The sequence below is a fragment of the Hemicordylus capensis genome, chromosome 2, assembly GCF_027244095.1.
Source record: "Hemicordylus capensis ecotype Gifberg chromosome 2, rHemCap1.1.pri, whole genome shotgun sequence".
Taxonomy (NCBI): Eukaryota; Metazoa; Chordata; class Lepidosauria; order Squamata; family Cordylidae; genus Hemicordylus; species Hemicordylus capensis.
This window is the reverse complement of record NC_069658.1, coordinates 72,559,041-72,580,433: the sequence shown is the minus strand read 5'-3', so window position 1 is coordinate 72,580,433 and position 21,393 is coordinate 72,559,041. Positions and strand designations below refer to the sequence as shown.

General features: G+C 42.1%; 1 protein-coding gene and 1 long non-coding RNA gene across 6 annotated transcripts in view; one reads left to right on the top strand and one right to left on the bottom strand.

Moving 5' to 3' along the window:
• Positions 1-21,393, bottom strand: part of FER (FER tyrosine kinase) — a 288,734-nt gene that overhangs the window by 199,722 nt on the left and 67,619 nt on the right. The window contains exons 1-2 of one of the 5 annotated variants that reach the window (XM_053296747.1): positions 9,301-9,492; positions 8,921-9,062 (exon numbers count right to left, since the gene is read on the bottom strand). The exons of the other annotated variants lie outside the window; for them this stretch is intronic. Coding sequence (XP_053152722.1) covers positions 8,921-9,046 — 126 coding nt within the window. The 5' untranslated portion in view covers positions 9,047-9,062; positions 9,301-9,492. Of the gene's footprint in view, positions 1-8,920; positions 9,063-9,300; positions 9,493-21,393 lie in introns of those variants that run through there. 5 annotated transcript variants of the gene reach the window in all.
• LOC128345181 (uncharacterized) overlaps positions 9,579-21,393 on the top strand; it is a 31,492-nt gene continuing 19,677 nt past the window's right edge. Inside the window, exon 1 of the long non-coding RNA XR_008316297.1 lies at positions 9,579-9,662. This is a non-coding gene — a long non-coding RNA (uncharacterized LOC128345181). The remainder of the gene's footprint in view (positions 9,663-21,393) is intronic.

Genomic DNA, 21,393 nt, shown 5'->3' with positions numbered 1-21,393 from the left:
CTTCTATGTAAAGAAAATGTCATTTTTCTCCACTCACAATAGTTTAAAACCAAAACAGTTCAGAGCTTTCCCTCATCATTCCATATAGATGTCTTACAAAAACCTTGGTTACTATTTGGTATGGCAAGTACAAGAAAAACCATTAGTGTTGCTAATTAGTGATCCAGTTGCAGAAATCTGTCCAGATAACCACTGCAACTGATTAACCTCAAGACATTCTTTCTCCTAGAACTAAGGGAAAGTGACAGAATGATGAAATGAAATACGAAGTTTAAATTCATGGCAAGCCTTAAAATATATCTTTCCAAATCAACAAGGGTCTAAAATCTGAACACCTCAGTTTAATCATTTTTCCTAATATTTGTCAACTTACAACAAAGCAAACGGATTTCAATTTGAATCATATTGCCTTGCAAATATGTCATTTACCCTTAATTACTGAAACACTATTCTTTTCTGCTAAAGTCTCCAGGTATTAAATTTTACTCTGACTCTACGCCACCCTTCAATTTCTTGAAAGAGCAGTTATAGTTAATAGTTAAGGCTTATTTATACTTCTAAGCTATCCCCCCAAATCAGGAACATTTGTACAAGAGGGAACATACAGATGACTCAGTCAAGCCAATCAACCCACCCACACACTCTCAAAGAGCTTGGGTGGAGGTAGTATTCAGCTAATAAGTCAAGATCTGGCAGCCTCATTCTAGATATCCCTACGAACTGGGTGAAGAGATGCCTTTCAAAGTGGTAATTCTCTTTATATTAGGCAAAGGGAGAACCACTGGCCCTTTTTACTGTTAAATTTACATATAAATTTATATCCCACCTTTCATTAAAAGTCATAAGGAGCACTGGTGGAGCCTGATCACCGGTGGCCTGTGTGCAGCGGTGGCCCCCCGACCCCGACGTCTGACATCAGATGCAGGGGGCGTGGTCTGGCTCCCACACGGAGCCTTGAGGCTCCCGTTCAGGAGTTGGTGTTTAACTCCCAAAGGGACCACAAGGCCCCCGCTCGGGAACTAAACTAAGGCTGGCGTTGCTTTCGCAGTGCAGACAGGAGTGGCTCTTCCCTGCAGGGAAGAACCGCTCCTGGCTGTGCTGCGAACGCAGTGCCAGCCTTTTAACTCCTGAAGGGACACGCAGCCGCCGCTCAGGAGCTAAACCTGCACCCCCGCCTCTGACATCAGACGCGGGGGCGGTGTCAGGGCCGCGAGGCATGGCCCCTGACTGGGCACAGCCCGGGTTCTTTGAACTCGTTGGCCCAATGGTGGCTCCGCCCCTGATAAGGAGGTTCATAACAATAAAATAAAAACTTCCAAACACCTTCGTGTTTCTTCCCTGTTTCTTCCCTTTTTATTAGCCATGGAGGGCAAGGGTCTAGAGCACACGATACTACTCAAACATTGCCCATGCTCTTGTCTACTTCCTCAGACTGTACTAACTGAAACAAATCCACACTAGATGGTGATGCCCAAGGCAAGTCTTCTGCAACTGCCAAAACCCTGGCATCCAAGTCAGTATGGAGCAGTGATTCTCAATGCTGGGTGCCCAGCTCTTATTGGACTTCAACTCCCATAATCCCCAGCCCTAGTGGCCTTTGGTTGGGGATTATGGGAGTTTAAGTCCAATAAGGTCTGGGGACCCAACGTTAAGAATCCCTGGTATGGAGTGACTTTATCTGCTAAGTGGTCACAACAGGGTGTAGATGGTTCTTTCCCCGGGGGGACGGAATCCAACAGCAGTGGTTGTTGCCAGTGTCTACATTTGTGTTTCTTTTTAGACACTTTCAGGACAGGCAATCTCATTATTTCTATGGAAATCACTTTCAGAACGTTGTTGTTGAAAAGCAGTATGTAAATAATAGTAGTAGTAGTAGAAGTAGATAGCATTCACGAACCACAGTGTAATTAACCAAATATTCTTGAGTTTTGGTTGTTCATCTATCAATCCCACAGTGTACTATGCTCAATCATTTCATTTGCCTTCCACCAACCTCTAGCAAAAAGCTGTTCTCAAACTCTCAGACCTGAAAACATATGTTGGTCTCAGAAAACTGGTTGATATAATGTTCAATTTCTTCCTATTTCCATCTGCTATACTGCATTAAAATACAGCTATAAATATATTCAACACTTTCCACTGTTAACTGTTCCATGTAGCACTAGCTATTAGTGTTGATACAGGAATCACAGAAGCTAACAGAGGGAAGGTGTTTCTTCCCCACTGTTGCTAGCAATGCTTTTCTGTTGGCTCCCAGGAACTCCCTCGTTGGTGTTTTGGTCTCCAGGCAGGGGCGTAGCTATAATTGAACGAAAGGGTTCAAAGAACACGGGCCCCCAGCTCCTGGGGGCCCTCCAGCTCCATCCCTCCCTATTTTCTGCATTGTCTCCCTCACTATGGGGGGCTGCCCAAGAGAGGGATGAACACGGGCCCCCTCTCCCCTAGCTATGCCCCTGTCTCCAGGCCTGGAGATCTCACTCTAGATATGCTCAGGAGCCTCACAGTATCGTGAGTTCTCTGTTTATGGCATATAGGGACAGGTCATTTAGTGACAGTGGGCCAGTCTCCCCTAGCTTTGGCTCCTAACAAGCAAATTGAAAAGGAGAGCTGAAAAGGAGACCCCAGAAGTTAACTAAAAGCAGATTAACTCTCTGCCAAGGCCACTCTGCCACCAGAATGAACCACCTCCCCCTCCTCTCCTTTTGCAAAGGATAGGAAAAAGCCAGCTAAAGTGCCAATTAACTCAACAGGAATAATACAGATAAGGCTTGAAGAGGTAAATCTCCCCCGTCACAAAGAGGCTGGTCAGTGATAAGGACTAGAAATGCACCCATTAAAAGTACTGATTGGGTTACTGGGCCTTCCATCCATGCAGATTTCCCTTCTCAGGTCAATGCACTCTGTTTTCATGACAAAAGCCTTGGCATACAATTTCCACATTGTTACCGGCAGGAAGAGAGATCAACCACAATGGAATCCTTGCCGGTTCTACCCCAAACACCTGTCCAACAATAAAGGTCACTTGGAATGTGCCCCAAGGATACGTTTTTGGGTATAAAAAGTCCCAATTACATCATCCAGTCTGCTCCTTGCAATCCTCATGCCCTTTATGCACCAGCTACTTTGGAATTACCAGCAGCTTTTGGGGCGATATACTGTCCACAGTCCAACACACACAAGGCTGTATTCAGTACTCTGAGCCACTTTTCAGATCAGCTTTTTTGACCAGCCTGATTTACCCAGTCTTCCTCACTAATATAGGAAGCTGGTTCCATGGAGGAAGCAACCTCGTGGATTCACCTTTACCAGCTAATTCCTCCAACCTTCTTGCACCCGCCTTGACCTGAGCAGTCCCTGAGGAACAAGGTACTCCGGTTGCTCCAGGAGTCCAGAGGTCTCTTTGTCTAGATTAGGCCTGCTAAACGTAGGCCCTCCAGCTGTTTTTGGACTACAACTCCCATAATCCCCAGTCACCATGGCCCATAGCTAGGGGTTATGGGAGTTGTAGGCCAACATCTGCAGGAGGGCCGAAGTTGAGCAGCCCTGGTCTAGATTAAGTGATATGATTGTTTGCCCCTCACTGGGCCCAAACTCTATCTCTGTTCTCCTCTCTTAAATCCAACCATCTCCCTCTCTAAGAAGCCTCTTTCTCTTGCCCACCTGGGAACTTACACAATTAGGACTTTATGCTAAAATGCCTCCTTGCAGTTAAACGTGTTTTTGATAGTAATACTGCTTTAACCACACATTTCTTTCCACCGTACCCCTCCCTACAATAAATGTCTTCTTTTAATTTTGGAACTTAAATCTTGTCTCAGTCCAGTCATTTCCTGAGTCCACAACTTTGCGCAAATTTAATATCGATGTGAAACTGTCCTTTCTGAGCTAATTTCCCCACGTAAGCCCAAACATAGGTTTAGGGGTGTTCGCGAATTACCCCGGAGCAGTTTCATTAACACCACCTAGCTGAGAAGAGGGCCAAAACAACACAGATATAAAACATATTCCAAAGCAATAACTACCAGTTTGGGATGTACAACTTTCTAAAACCAATCCTCTTGAAATTATCTTAGCTTTCCTTGAAACTCACTGGATATTTAACCCAAGCAGGCTACTTTACTTTGTTGGGAACTCAAAAGAGTTTGAACAGTAGTTTGTGATATGGCATATGGTTCTGTTGTACAATGAACTAAAACCCCAAATCCCACTGGGCTGTCTCAGCCTTCATTCTACATTTTCAAAATCCTCTACATACTTAAGAGTAATTTAAATATCTAGAGTACCAAGAGAAGCACCTGCAAAAAATAAAAATAAAAAGATAGATAGATCAGATGCCATTTGGGACACATTGATGTCATACATCACAGGAACCATGAAATCTGAATTTAAACAACTATAAGAAGTACACAGTTAACGTTAAAAATTTGCCTTAATGCAAACTTGTTAAGGTACCTTTAAAAATACCAAAGGTGTCATAACAGTTGGAGTATCTTAAGAATGTAAGGTAGTATAGTAAGAATGGATGATCTATCAAGCGATAATGAAATAAATTAATTGGAAACATTATGCAAGATCTAAGGAAGGCTATCTTCAAATTTAATGAAATGCATAAAGCCAAATAAATGTGTTTTTTTAAATTTAAAAAAAGCTAAAAAGGAACAGGATTCACAAGTTAAATCCAATTGAATAAATTTTATCTTGCAAATTAAATAAGAACTTTTAGCAGCAAAATACTTTGTCACAATCATAGCAATCATGGCAAAGAACTGTAATAATGCAATAAAAACATCATCCTATAAGGCTGGCATCTACTGTATGTATCAAAATGGCTCCTGAAGAACCAAACTTTTTATAAACACATTAAACCAGTTGATCGCTTGCAGGACTAGCACAGTAAACACAACAGCATCAAATTTAACTTCAACTTCACTTCCCAGTCTTTATATCCAATTAACCTAATGATCTGTTTCCCTGATAAGACAAAAATTGCTCAGACAAGGGGTGCTGTAGTTAATTAGTCCACCTTTTTATTTAAAATGTCATAGCTAATTTGGCAACATTTCCCAGTTCACAATTTCTCAATTAATGTCAAATGCTTTTAACTACAAAAGCTTTTAACTACAAAAGTTGATTAAGTAAATCATAAACACCAAGAGTAGATTTGCACATTGCTAGAACCAGACATAGAGGCAGTTCACACAACTGAAACAAGTGTCCTACCCAGGTTTGGGAGTTCTGAGTGCTCCCATTTTTCAGTTGTGTGGGAGCAAACAACTGGGTAGGAGAAGGAAGAAGCGATTGTGTGGAAGATATGAGCTGGTTAGGGCAGCACTGCCCAGCATTTGACCAAGGTAGGAAGAAAAGCTGGCCTACCCAGTTCCTGACTCCCACACAATCACTTATCCCTCCTCCTACCCAGTTGTTTGCTGCCACACAACCGGAAATTGGGAGCGTGGCACAGCTCCCAAACCTGGGTAGGACATTTGTCCTACCTAGTTTTCGGTTGTGTGAACAGGCTCATAGTGTTGAAATGAGCTACCTACAAATAGGTCTTGAAATAGCACCAAGTGATCCTTTCATGGCTTTTAGAGAAAGGCACTAATTAAGATGAGATGTCTTCCCTTCCCTGTGCACACTTCTGTCAGAGGCTGGCCTGTCCACTAGGCAGACCAAGGCAGCTGTCTAGTTTACCAATTCTTGGGGGATGCTACAAGCCTTCCTTTCCCTTTCCCAGCAGTCACTGATATGTCTGATGCCAAGATTGCCCATTCACTCTCCTTTCTGGATGGGGACTGGAAGAGCAGAGGAGCGAGAGAAAGAGAGCATATGAGCAAAGCCAATCTTGCCTTGCGTTGTTTCACTTTCTCTCCCATCTTGAACTGTTTGCCATCCTAGTGACTGAGCAGCCTGCGCGGCTCAAGTTAAAGTCAGGGTTCCACACTTCTCGTTTGGGGTGCACCGAAGTCAAACTTTGCCTAGGACTTTAAAACTCAAGGGTTGGCTATGCTTCGGTCTCCTTGTCTCTTTTGGTCACTCCCACCAACACTACCTTGACGTTGCCTTAACAGAAATGCTCTAGTCATTCTCCAGGGATGAGAGTGAATGGGCACTATCAGCATCAGACATGTCAGTGGCTACTTGGAAAGGGAAATGAAGGCTAATTAAATTCTAAACTGGAACCACATCATTATGTCCATTAAAAAAAATTAAAAAGCAGATACAGTTTTTCACTATCTTAATTGTAATTCTCAAGATCTTTTGGGCCATATTTCAGGGAACTTCTGATACCAAGCCAAGCTTTTTCCTTTCCCTTTAAACAGAAGACTCCCATGTCATATCAAACTGCTTTTTAAATGCCCATGCTGTATCAAACTGGTTTCTAAATTGAAATTGTCCATATGGCATAAGGGATGCTGTACAAGAAACAAAAATCAAAGGATATGTTGGGATGCAAAGCTAGTTGGCACAGGTCTCTAAAATATGGCCAATTATGTTTAATGTTATCTATCAGACCACTGGCAAGCTTCAGAGAATAGTATTTTGACTTCAGTCATGAATTTCTTTTAAATCCAGCAGAAACTAGAAAGGCCGATGTAATGTCATAGTACTATTGTCATAGTACTATTAATATAAATGTACATAAGTATAATTTTATTTATATAATTATAATTATATACATGTACACACACAGTGACTGACACAAAAACACTGCGCAGCTGTACTTCCATAGGAGGACAACAATTTCCATCTATTAATATATTCCGCTTAGCTTGTGGAATAGCCTACTTCTGTGAAATTTAAAAATGTTGTTCACTTAGCAATACTTTTTCTTTTCTTGATCACAAGTAAAGTATCTTGATCACAAGTTAACAAATCAACTACTTTATTGACATTACCAAGAAACTACAGGCATTAACTAACAAGTGATAAACGAATAGCTTTTGTTTACATTTTCCTCTTGCAATTTAAATATATGTAGATTAGTAGCAAAAAATGGCACAAAAATTGACACAATTTAGCCAAGTTTCTTAGCACTACTAACATATATAATTAAGTATTCAAGATACTTCATGATTCATTATACTACAGAATATGAATGCTAGAAAAATCTATAGCATATGTACTAGACTGAGTTTTAAACCTATATTTTCAACATAAGCTACCTTCAGTTAAGATGCCATTGCAAACATTATGCCTCCGAGCTACCTAAAATTACCACGTGCCCTGTGAATGTTTCTGCACCTCAATGTTCATAAGCAAGAAGGTTATTAAAATATTGGTTAGATATGACTTGTCTAGTAGCTCCACACTCTGCTCAGAAACTCATGTTGAGAGATACTGAAAATTCTTTATCTCACTAAAACAGAAGCCTGATGGAATTAACCCTGATCAGTTTTTGGTGAGATGGGGAAGAAAATATACTCTTAACCAGTTTAGCTTTTACATTAAATGTATTAAGGGATAAATCTTAGCCATTCATAAGCTGAAACAAAAATATGCACAGTCTGAATAGATTAAAACCAAGTGGCTATTTCTGCCTGACAATCAGCACAACTATAAATATTCAGTCAACAGGTCCATGACAGCTATTTTTAGTGACTACATGAGCAATACTTTAAGATATGCTAATTTTATACCATCGGCAATATAAAATTCCTAGAATTTTATATTGTCACCAGCTTACACAGCTTATCAATAATTTGTTTAAACTGGCTATTAAATCACTACTTGCTCATAGAAGCACAGAAGATTTTAAAATATGGAATTTTCATTTTTCCAAAAACAATACCAAAACCTTGGAGTGTCTAAATACGGTATATTATAACAACATATCCTAATAAAGAAAAGGTGCATTAACTGATTTCCTTCTCAAAATTTCTACAAATGTTCAAAGCAAGGCAAAGGGTGAGGAAGTTCCACTCTGCCACATCACTCACCCTCGCACCTCACCACTCATGGGTATGAAGGGGCTTGTCTGAAGAGGGAAAAGCCCTTCCCATGATGGCAGGCACATCCATGATTGCAAGGGTAGACCAACTTGCAATTGAGAAAGTGCCAGCCATCAGTGGGAGGGATCTTCAGATTGGGAGGGATCTTCAGAGTGGGAGGGATCTTCAAGTCCCATCATAACCATGAGCGGAGGGGCGCATGGTTGAGGGACACAGCAGAATGGAACTTCCTCCCCCTTTGCCCCGCTGGGCTTTTTCATAATGTCTGGAAGAGGCTTTAGAGTTCAATCTTATATTGAGCTGCCACTTAGTAAAGCATAGATTAGTTTTATTAGTCAATCTGCTGCTGTTGGAATTGGTGCACATTCATATCTGAGATGAGAGGACATGAACCAACCTTTAGATTGCTAAATGTTGACTGCTAAATTCTAGCCAACATTTGAAAGCATGTAAAGATATTACCCAGTTTCATAAAGGGCAATATCCTAACTTGCTTTCAGACTTGACCTAGAACAAGCAGAATTTTCCAGGTTTGGATATCCTGGCAAATTCTAGTTTGTTTTAAACCAGGATCAAAAGTACAATTCTTTCTCCCTTGCCATGCAATGATAAGGGAGTGTGTGAGCCCAAGGTTCAAACACATCATGCAGAACCATGGTTTAATCCTGCTTCCACATGATGTCTGAACGAAGTCACTGACTATACAGACAATAGCCCTTTCATGCTTCACAAAACACCACATTCAGCATCTTGGATGCCTTTTCTGACAGTCCAACTAGACAGCCAGCTTAACAGATCAAAAGCCTTTGAGATGAAATACAACATGAATATAAATCCAGATTCATACACTACAATTTCGTCCATTGGGAACAGAGTAAGAAAAATGCTACATACTGCCAAGATTTATCCTAAATTATGTAACAAAATACAAATCATTCCCTTGTAGCAAGCCCTTTCAATATTCACCTTACCTTAACTTTTGTGGCCGATGGATGTAAAGGATGTGTGAAAGAAGGATGACTCATCATACATGATGCACACAAATCACTATTGTGAGTTGCAGGAGAAACCAAACATCTCCTGCATTTCCGCTCCATAATGGAGGCCAGTATGCTAAATAAAGTAGGCGACAAATTAGATAATATCTAGATGTGCATCAGCAATCTGGAATATCAAACTAATGTTGTTGAGATTCTTAAGGCACTTAAGAATCAGCAGATATACTGTATATTTAACCCTATTGTAACAAGATTGTTTCCTCTGCTGTGTCTAAAATACTAAAAAGCAAGTGCCAAAATCTTAACACAACCCAGGTTATCTCAGATCCTCTATGTTGACAGGCATTCCTCACCATATAACAAATACTGCAAAAGGGCACAGTAATTTGCTCCACTTATTTATAGGTTCTCCATGGCCCCTCTTACAATACAAATTAGCAGCAATTGAAATCCATTCTGAAATTACAAAGGAACTCTCTGGTAGTTTTTAACACTAAAATGCTTCCATTTTGCTAAGAAGAGTGCAGTTGTCTCAGCCTCCACTCTTTAGCTTCCAGTTACTGAGGTAATAGAATGTTCCATAAGCTGACAAAGGCTTTGTCACTTGGAACACTTTGTCACTTGGAACACTGGCATGTCTTCTGCTGTGATGAGCTATGCTGTAGTACCACAGAATATAGTATGGTACGGGAAATATTCAATCACCAGAATCAAGGTTGGCAAAAGGTTTTTTAACCCTCATCTGGATTTTGGGATAGATTTCCACCCCTAGCTGTGTAAAGGTGTGTAAACAAGCAAACAACTGTGCTCCCAAATATGCATGGCTCTTCACTACTTATTATATTCAGGTTATGAATATAAATATGTAACAGGGTAGAAAACTACCTCAAAAATGGGCTCCCTATGGTGGGGTGGGGTCTATCCTGTTCCCATGAAGCCATTTGGGATGAGGGAGAACACCCTGTTCCTCTTTGAAAACTTCAGTTTTGTTTCCTCTGATTATGACAGAGTCTCAAAACTAGTTTGAGGCACTGAATAGTTCTATGCTACCAAGTTAGGGCAAATGAAACCAGTCCCTCCCACAATGTCAGACCCAGTGTTCCCTCTAACAGGGATTCCCAGATGTTGACTACAATTCCCAGCATCCCCAGCTACAATAGCCTTTGCTTGGGGATTATGGATGTTGTAGTCAAAAACATCTGGAAACCCCTGTAAGAGGGAACATTGGTCAGATCTAGTGTTTGGAACAGGTAACTCCTTCAGAAGCATCTGACTTCACGGAAGCATGGATTTTAGCCACTGAAACAAAGCCAAAAGGATAACAGTAGCAACCACATCGTCAGCTTCAGTAAGCCTGGCATGAGTGAACCAACCAGCTGTAGTACTTCTCTGGTCTTTTCCCATTTCTCCTAATGGAATACCGCCCCGAAGGAGATGGGGGTGAGGGCTGGAACTTGGTTCCAGGTGGAGAGAGCAAGAAAATGTAGAGGTGGGATGTGTGGCACTGAACGGTCTGCTGAACCTCATTCACCTGCCAATGAAGCTACTGAGATAATGGGTTACTTGACAAGCAGAAATGACAGAAGGTGGTCTAAAACCAGTCTATCAATTGCCCAATGCACAGCACTGATGTGAATTCTGAATCTTCCAGTGAGAGGCCAGACCAAGAGAACTCTAGTCCAGCAGAAGGAGGTACTAAGTGAAGCAACTCCCTCCCCTGCAAGCTGAGACAGAGAGATAGACAGTAGTGGTGTGCACAGAAACGGCGAATGCCAGTTCAAAGGTGGGGCGATACCTTTAAGGACTGGGGAGAGTGCTCTTACCCTCCCCCCACCACATTTCCCTTGCTGGCGCTGTCATTAAAATCAGTCCTGCAGGGCGGTAGCATACCTTGACCTGAAGTGGCTAGAAGCGTCCGCCACAAAGTGCACATGCGCAGTGGCCACTTCAGGCCACTTCCAGTCCATGACGTACTGGGGTGGCAAGGAGGTATGATGCCGCCCCGCAGGACCAATTGTAATGACAGCACTGGCAGGGTAAACACGGTGGGAGCATGGCGGGAAGAGCACCCTCCCCGGTCCTTAAAGGTATCCCCCCACCTTCAAACCAGTGTAACCGCCGGACATTCGAATCGGTTTGGAGGTCTGTAAAAGGACCTCTGAACTGGTTCCGTGCATATCCCTAATAGACAGCCAAGGAGAGAGAGAGAGAGAGAGAGAAGACCATCATGCACCTTGAGGGAGGAATCCAAACACTGAGTGACGTCTTGGAGAACCACTGCCAGTCAGAGAAGACAATGCTGTTCTAGATGGTCCAACCGTCTGCCTCAATAGGCAGCAGCTTCCTATGTTCCGATGTAAGCACTTTGACCTAACAGAACTGAAAGCATATCTTAGCCTGCTAATCCTGGCTGGTGTGTTTCACGCCAGCCACAAAGCTCGGCAGGGACTATGGGCAGTACACTTGGGGCCTTCCTAATTCTGTGCCACAATGCAGCTAAGATAGTTTGAAGACATCACAAGTAATTTAAGGTTCAGTGACAAAGCCACAGGACAGGAGAGAAGAGTGACTGCCAAGATAGCAATCATTAGAGTATCTGGATCTTGTTTGTGCAGCAGCTGCAGCACAGCGATATTCATGGGTCTGAACAGCAGCTGATGAAGATCATAGGAATATTGCCAAGCAAATTTCAAATAATTCATCTTTAAAAAGATAATGGCCCAATGACATACTGGCCCACGGTGAATTAACTCAAGAGCCTTACCCAGACATTATGGGGGGGGGGTGCGCGCGCGCAGATGTATGTACACATATACATGTTTTATGGGAACTGTACATGTACTCATGTTAAAAGTTAACATGGGCAGTTGTCCCTCTAATTTTTTTTCATCTCTGTACAGAATGCGTTTTCTTTTGGGTGGCAGTATCAAGGCATTGTGTGCGCACATTCAAACAGAGTGGGACCTTCCTAATTCAACCTGAGTGGGATCTAAAATTAACTGAATGGATATCAGAAAACTTGTGAGCATGCACATGTGCGCACGCCTTAGAGCGAACAGTGAACATGGGTATAGACACTCTCAAATGCAGGGTACAGATAGGGACTGTACAGCTCTATGAATGTTGAAAATTATGTCTATGTACAGATCTGGAAATGCATACACATATCTTACATGTATCTTAGAGAGCACCTTCTTCTGCATGATCCCCACCGCACATTAAGGTCATCTGAGGAGGTCCGTCTCCAGTTACCACCAGTTCGTCTGGTGGCGACTCAAAGGCAGGTCTTCTCTGTAGCTGCTCCTGGGCTGTGGAATGCACTCCCGGCAGAAATCCATAATCTGAGTTCATTATTAACCTTCAGGAGAACCTTTGAAACCTATCTGTTTGACCTGGCCTTCCAGGGTTTTTAAACTGTTGTACAGCCTGGTTCTTCAGGCTTTTTAACTGTTTAAATATTTAAACTGTTACTTGGTTTTATGCTGTTTTTATAATTTTGATTTTAATTGTTAACTTATTTTAATTGTTTTTATTTTGATGTAAAACACCCTTAGCCATTTTTGGAAGGGCGGTATATAAATCGAATAAACATACAAACAATATGTCGATTGTTCGTGCATTGAACATTGCATGTAAATACAGCTAAGGTTATTTAAGTTACTAAGAAAAAAAGACTGATTTAAATCAAGTTCCCCATTTTGAAATTCATAGATTTCAAACATAAACCCTAACTTGTTGCTATAAAGACTAAACATATTGGTTTGCAACTAAATAGAGCCTTTATACAACCAAGGAGCAGAATCAAAAATCTTTGGTCACATGCCTCATGTGCTGCATAATTACATCTGTTTCAAGACAAGAGACTGGTGCTCTTTGTACACATACAAGGATATCAAGCGGCATCATTTTCTTGAAAGCCAAGGCTGAAATCCTACACACACACTGGAAGCAAATCTCACTGAGCAAAATACAGCTTACTTCTGAACATACAGACAAGGATCAGGCTATAACTCTCCAGAAGCTTCTAGAAGCAAAGACTGGTAGTTACTGGGGGAAACAGTGCTTCTCAATGCATTGTTGAGGCACATGTTGCTTGATAGAGCTATAACAATTTGAGAATGGACCCCACTGCTAGACTCAGGTTGTTGGAAGGAATAAAATAGGAGCCAAAACTCATGTTAACCTAAATGCATTTTATAGAGACATGCTTAAAACCTAGAGCTCCTTTTCTCTCTTATAAGAGTTGTGTGAGAGCCCTAGTTCCGATCAGTAACACAGTGTGTGAAAAGAGAAGCATTAACATTTTCCCCCAGAGTTGTTCTTCCCCCAAAATCACCCCCACAACACTATTTGCCAACAGAATGGGAAAGACTTAAACTTCCCTACCCAGTCATACTGGCCCCAAATCAGGAGTAGATCCCCAAGACCAATGGTCTTTATGAAAGAAGAGGTGCCTCTTAGATGCACTTACTGGTTCTAGGAATAGAAAATCACCCATACAGGCTCTACTGACAATACTGGGGAGAGAATAGCCCTGTACAGACTTTTTAAAAAACCAAACCTTAACCAACATGTTTACAAGTGCGAAAAGCGGTGCTGGAATTTCACCCAGGTGTGTCAATCGGCACTCATGGTTATGGCCGCATTTGTCTGAACAGGGAAACACCATTCTGGTACTTCCATGGCTGGCAGCCTGAGGCAATCAGAGATGCCAGCCATGGAAGCACCTGTCATCACAGTTACAGCATTTCCCTTTGCAAATGCCACCATAACGATGAGCAGTGAGGTGAGAGGTTGAGTGACACACTGGGGTGGGCCTTCTGGACCCACTTCCAAGTCTGAATACGGCTAGTAGCATCTACTGAATCCTAGTGGATGTAATTTATTTATGCATTTATGTATTTTATTTTTATATCATGCTTTCCACCAAATGCCCCAATTCAGGGGAAATTCCCTAAGCGCGGGGGGGTGGGGGGTGGGCACAACCATAAGAGAAAAATACCAGACACAGGACCAAGCAGCAACATTTCAAAATCACATCGCATACACTGGACAGAAGAGGTAAGTTTCTAACGACTACCTGGAAAGGACAAGGCAGTCCAAATCCACAAAGACATGCCAAAAACCAGGGACAGCCACGGAAAAGGCCCTAACCTGCATGCATGTCGGCCAAGCTTCAACCAATAACCGATCATGGAGCAGAATCCCACCTGAATTTTTTAGTGGGCAGGCAGAATCGCATGAGAGTAGATGGTCTTCAGATACTGAAGACCTAAATCATACAGGGCTTTAAAATCAGCTACTGTCATCTTGAATTAAACTTAAAGCCTAGGCAATTCATACAGGATTGGTGTTGTGTTTTCCAACCTAGTGGCTCCCATCAGAAGTCTTGCCACAGCATTTGGGACCAGTTGCATTTTTCAAATGTTCTCCATGGGCAACCCCACAAAGCACATTGCAATAAACCAAACATTTCATGACCAATACATGCATGACAATAGCCACATCTGCTTTCTCAGCAGAGTCTCAGCTGGTGCACAAGCCAAAGCTGAACAAAAGTGCCCCTGGCTATGGCATCTACCTCCAGAAGTAAAACTGGGTAAAACTCCCCCATACTGAAGTAAAACTCCCCCATACTGTACACCTGCCCCCCCCCCCCCCGTTATCTCATCCAGAACAGGCTGAACCCCATTGCCTGATCAGCTGCAAAAAACTGCTAACCTCCAAATCTAGTAGGAAGCCCACAGTTCCAAGTACAGTCTGAAATGTTGAGTAGGAGCTGTGCATCGCAAACACTTGTGCATGTGCATGGATGGGAGGGGTGATTTTTCATCTATTCCCCTCCTCTCTAGCTGCCTATGCTTCCCTAAAATAGGTCCCGTTAATATATTTCACTGCGTGAACCCATATCTTTTTAAACCATGCATTTCCCCCTTTTAAAAGTGGGACCCCTTTTTCTTTAAAATTAAAAATCCAACTTAAAATGTAAAATTCCACTTTGTTTTAGGTAATTGGTTTTTATCTGCAATCAAATAAACCCCCCTTCTTTCCTCTATGTATATAAGGCAGAAATCATCCATAAGGATGGCACAAGGCCCTAGCAAAAATATTGTTTATATTGAGTACTTTAGCACTAAGTTTGGTGCAAACTTGAGCACTTCAAAACCCAACCATTGTTTGTTATCTTAATTCCCACAAAAATCCCAAGCGTACAATGAAACCACAGTGTCTTTATCATTTAAACATGGTTAACTCAAATTTAGGTTTAGGAGAGAAACTAAATTTATCATTTAAATAAAAACTTGCAAACTTGTTTTTTCACTTAGTCCATCTAATGAACCATTAATTGTAAATCCATTGGCTGATTTTTAATTTATTTTTGTTTTAACTGAAAACCTGGGATAAACTAAAAGTAAAGTGTGCCATCGAGTTGGTGTTGACTCCTGGTGACCACAGAGCCCTGTGGTTGTCTTTGGTAAAATACAGGGGCCAGAGGGGAAAGGGGGGTTAGCACTGCCATCTCCTGCGCAGTATGAGATTATGCCTTTCAGCATCTTCCTATATCGCTGCTGCCCGATATAGGTGTTTCCCATAGAAACATATCAGCGGGGATTCAAACCGGCAACCTCTGGCTTGCTAGTCAAGTCATTTCCCTGCTGCACCATTAGGTGGCTTGAGATAAACTAGCATGCTTCATTTTATAAAACAAAATTACTCAGGTCTAGAGAGTGTTTTTATTTTCTGTTTCCACACTGCACACTGGGGAACAATACATCACCAAACCTATTTAAATGCCACTCACAAGTAAAATTATCCTCCCAACCAGGCACCACTATAACATGCAATCGTCATCAGCCGATGTCAGGGCCGAACTACATATTACGTTGCCAGCAAATCACCAGTTTCGGTATTGACTACTGTGTCAATTTTAGAAGGATTTTTGCAATGAAAATGTCATCGCAGAAAATGTTGGCTTCCAATTGCTGTCTGCCAGGCTCCCAGCCTGGATCAGGGTCCCATACATAATTTTTTTTAAAGATGCTGCTTCAAGTCCATTTTGTTAAGCTGGTCTTCTAATTATGGGTTTATTATCATCACATGTAGTTTGTTTCTTAGCTGGAAAAGGATGCAGAATATGGAACTAGAAAGATAACAGGTTCTGTGATGGTCTTTCAGTTTGATCTTATCACAACACTATCTACTAAGGTACAACAAAAGTGGTCCAGATACCTTTTGGTCAAATCACCATGCATCTTCAAAGTATACCTCTTAGCTAGCAATGAGCTCCACCTACTGACAAATTGAACCAGACATTCTAACACAAGCTTTCAATTTATTGGATCTTGCACTATTACCTTGTGTTGATCATACAAACTGATACTAGTAAAAGTACCACATTTCAGGACACAAGTACAAATATTCAAACAGTTGCAGATTCAAGTAACTCTTTTTTAATATAAAAAGAATTAAAATTTATCTTCCTAGATGTATTAAGGCAAAAAGCAGTATAACATTTATGCCACGATAGAGCAAGAATTTCACTGAAAAATATACTTGCACAGATTACATAAATTATAGCCACAACACCAACACTCTTAAAACAGGTTTCTCTTGAATGTGTTATATCATCAATGGGTGTTGTCCTTGTTGTTTTAAACACTTGTCTTTGGCTGGGTCTTGTGCACTTTATTTCACATTAGCTAGTCACCATTTAGTATTTTTACCATTCTTGCCAAATTATACTAAACAATATCAAAGTATATAAACCATGAATATAAGAAATGAAAAACATCAGACTACTCCATTAGTCCAAATATGAATTATTAGCTTGTGGCTGGTACAATTGATTCAGCTCTTGGCCAGCAGCATTAACAAGGAAGTGCCCCCACTCATTATGTCATTAGGCAAGCCCTGTGGCCAAAGGCAGAAAATGTAAGTTGAAGTCCACAACATAGCCCTAGGACAGGGATTGGCAACCTTGGCTCTCCAGCTCTTGTTGATCTACAATCCCATCAGCCACAATTTACTATGGCTTAACAATAGCTGGAGAGCCAAGGTTGCCTACACCTGCCCTAAAAGGGACAGAGGTAATCATCCTGTCTTGTCCAAAACTGTAGGAGAAGAGCAGTCCAACTCCCATTAGCAGAACAAAGCCAGTTTGGGGGAAATTCAGCCAAACAAATGGTCTGGAGACAGTTCTTTAAGTTGGAAGAAGAACAAGGATGTATTTAGAAGTTACAAAAGTATAGGAAAGCTGAGCGTAAGGCTGAAAGGGGAGACAGAAACCAAAACAGCCAGCCATCTCTGGAGAGACAAAATAGAGACTAACACGGGAAGAACAAAGAGAGAAGGAGTCAAGCACTTTTATCCATGACCCTTAAAACCCCCCAGTGGTCACTATGAGACATTGCAGCTGAGAGCTGATGCTGCCAGGGTCCTAGTTCCAACACTTCTTCTCATCGGCTCGTGCTGCTGTCTATAAATCCCAACTTCTCTCACAAGGTTTTGAAACTATCCCTTGTCAATGGCTTAATTAGCACATCTGCTATCATTTGTTCACTTGGACAATACATTAATTTTACAAGTTCATTTTCCTGTGCATCCCGCACAGAATGATATTTTATTTCAATGTGTTTGGTTCTAAATTTAATTATCTCCATTTGTGAGACCTTTTTCCTCATAGTAATGGACTTCCAGGCCAAGGCCAGGTTCTCCCATACTTCCTGGCCATGGTAAAGTGCCAGTCCCATGCATGGGACCTTTTGATGAAAAAAGATACGAGACGTGATAATCTCCATTACATATTATGCAGTAATATTACATTCAATCATAACATTCAATCTTCCTTATGAAACAAAGCTACAGCATCTCGGGCTTTTTAATCTGGAAAAGAGGTGACTATAGGGAGAAATGATAGAGGTCTATAAAATTATTCATGAATCAGAGAGAGTGGATAGAGAAAAACATTTCTCCTTCTCTCATAACACTAGAACCAGGTTCATCCCATGAAACTGAAGGCCAGGAAATTTAGGACCAACAACAGGCTGTACTTTTTCACACTGCACATAATAAATCTATTGAATTCGCTCCCATGGGATGCGGTGATGGCCACTAGTCTGGCTACTAGTCTGATGGATATAGGCCATCTCTAGCCTCAGAGGCAAGATGCCTCTAAATATCTTTTGCAGGGGAGCAACAGCAGGAAAGAGGGAATGCCCTCATCTCTTGCCTGTGGGCTTCTCAGAGGCATCTGATGAGTCACTGTGGGAAACAGAATGCTGGATTAGACAGGCTCTGGGCCTGATCCAGCAGAAATGTATTATGTTTTTCAAAGGCTAGACCAGATGAATACTTTGAAAATACAGCATTGAAAGCTAATATTTTCATTTTTCACTTCAATCACAAACATTTTAGGATTTCACTTTTATTATTTTTAATGAAAGAAACATGTCAACATGTTTACTAGCAATTTTGAGATTAGCCTTTTCTCTCATTATTATTATTAACCAACAATTATTAGTAACCAACCTATTAATTACTACTAAACAACAATTTTGACTTCATTTGGTTCATTTAAAGTATATTCAGTATTTAAATAGATAGAAATATGCAAAAATTCAAAAGATCAGTTTGAGTGAACTGGTTTCTATTTTTTTAAAAAATAAAAAAGGTAAACATCAGGTTATTCCTGTATTTTAAACCTGTACCTGAAAACCAAAAATGATTCGTCTCCTATCTGTAATTTAAAAGCCTAATGATACAAGAAGGAGAGTGAAAGGGAATAACAAAGATTTTAGTAAGAAAAAGATCATTCGTTACTCACCATGAAGGCTTCTTCTTGCTGCTGGATTGGAAGACGTCTCAAATGGACTATCCTTCCCACATGTTCCAGTAGGAAGGACTATTCTAATTAGGTTTAAAAGAGCTTCAATAGCCTGGGAAGGAGAACCCTCCCAGTTCATAATAGCCAGGTCCAAGATACAGAGATAAGAGATAAAGCAAGAGATAAGAAAAAAAGAGAAGACATGACTCAGATGCCCGGATGGGTGGGCTGAGATGTCCTCAAATCCAGCAGCAAATCCTTCATGGTGAGTAACCAAAGCTTCTTTCTCTCCTGCTGGATGGGGACATCTCATGTGGAACATGCCACAGCTAAGAAACCAGGGTGGGAGCATTTGTATCTACTGGGGTGGAAAAACGTGTTGGAGGACTCGTCTGCCAAAGGCTGCTTAGGAAGAGTGATGGAAATTGAGTTTGCAGTGGCGTGTGAATGTGGATGAAGACGTCCAAGTGCAGATTTCTTTGCAGATTTCTGCCAGAGGGGCATTTGTTAAGAAGGCCGCTGATGTTGCCATAGACTTGATAGAGTGTGACATAATGTTAAGTGGAGTCCGCAAGTTTTGTACTTCATATGCCAGGGTTATACACGCTTTGATCCATCTGGTGATAGTAGTCAATGATACCTACCACCTGACGTGCACACACATGCTGAGTACTTCCAGTCTGAGGAGGCAAAAGGGCAGCAGGGAGATACGCTGCCACCTCGCTGGACTCTGTTAAACTGCAGCACTGATGGAGGAAACACGGCGGGGGTTGAGTGCACTCTCCCCAGTCCCCCTGCCTTTGAACCACACCCTCCCCGCCAGTTCCGTGCACATCCCTAACCAGTGAAAGATCAAGGCCACTTTAGGTAAAAAAGAGGTATCCGGAATCAGGCGCACAGAATCCAGTGAAGGTCCAGAAGTTAGAATTTGCTGATAATGCACACAATTCGGAAATATGTCTGGCTTATGTGATTGCCACCAGGAAAACAAGTCTGAAGGAAAGAAGCCAAAGTGGAATAGAAAATGGGCTCAGATGGTGATTTGTGCAGATCCCAGAAAGAAGATCTGTGAACTGCTGGCAGAAAGCTCAAAGAAGTGCATTTGAAAAATCATTTTAGATGTGAATGTAGCCCTTTTGCAGAGAAGACAGACAAGAGGTTAGCCAATGAAGCTGCCTGTCACTTGAGCATGATCGCTCAGAGACCCTTCTCAAGGCCCTCTTGAAGAAAATTGAGTTGTTCTGGCAGATGGCAGTTGTCCCATGAGAATGCATTATGTCTACACCACCGAAGAAAAACCTGCCATTTGGATTGTTAAGTGTGATTAGTCGACATCCACCTAAACTAGGATAGTGTCCATCACTTTTTGAGTATACCCATGGCGACTCAGCATGTTCTCTTCAGTTGCCACATGACAAGCTTGAACCACGCTGGGTCATGGTGAAGGACAGGGCCTTAGTGGAGCAGGTCCTGTTACTGGAAGGAACCATGGGCCCTCCATTGCCAGGTGTAGGATTTTTGCGCACCATGGTCTTTGGGGCCTGTTTGTTGCCACAAGCAGTACTTGAACCTAGAAGATCAGAATCCTGTGGAGGAGGCGGCAGCTGAAGACCGGTAGAGGTGCAATAGGCCTGGAGACCACGGAGCTGATAGAATGTCCACCACTTCTGTGCCCTCACATGGAAAGTGGGAGAAGAACAGGGCACGTTTTGTGCTGACCACCAAGGCAAAGAGGTCTACCTGTGGAGTGACCAGGGCTTGGGTCATCAGGGTGAAGACATGAGAACTGATGCTCCATTCTGCTCTCTGGAGCTCCTTCCTGCTTTGCCAGTCCACTCATGTGTTGCGAACCCCTCTGACATGTGCTGTCAGCAAGGCTACATGAGATACTGTCAGGAAGCAAGGCTTCCTGAAGCAGTGATTTGGACCTGGTGCTCCCTTGCTGATTTGTGTGTGTTTTCATGGTTATATTTTCTGTCCAGACCAGAACATGCCAATTGTTTATTTATTTATTGCATTTTATATCCCATTCTTCCTCCAAGGAGCCCAGAGTACATACTTAAGTTACTCCTCACAACAACACTGTGACGTAGGTTAGGCTGAGAGAGAAGTGACTGGCCCAGAGTCACCCAGCAAGTGGCTGAATGGGGATTTGAACTCGGGTCTCCCTGGTCCTAGTCCAGCACTCTAGCCACTACACCATGCTGGTTCCAATGCTGTAGTATCTGCTGGATTGCAGGGCCAAGCAAATGGCCCTTAGCTCCAGCCAATTTATGATGTGTGCCTGTTCTTGTAGAGTCCACATTCCCTGCACTGAATGCTTTTAGTGTGCCCCCAAACTGGAGAGACTCACATCCATCATGAGTATCACCCTGGGGTGGTCTAGGAAGGTCTAGCTGTGGGAAAGGTGGGAAGAACAAGTCCACCAGCAGAAAGAGCAAGTCCACCACATGCAGAGGAAGCGTGATCCTGGTGTGTCTCCAACCCGCAATGTTGTTCTGATATGGTAGGAGAAACCAATGAAGTGGGCGCAGGTGAAAGCAGGCCCACTGAACTTCCACCATCAGGCCCAGAAGTCTGGCCAGAGTAAAGAGCAGTGCTGTAGGTAAAGCACTCACCTTGT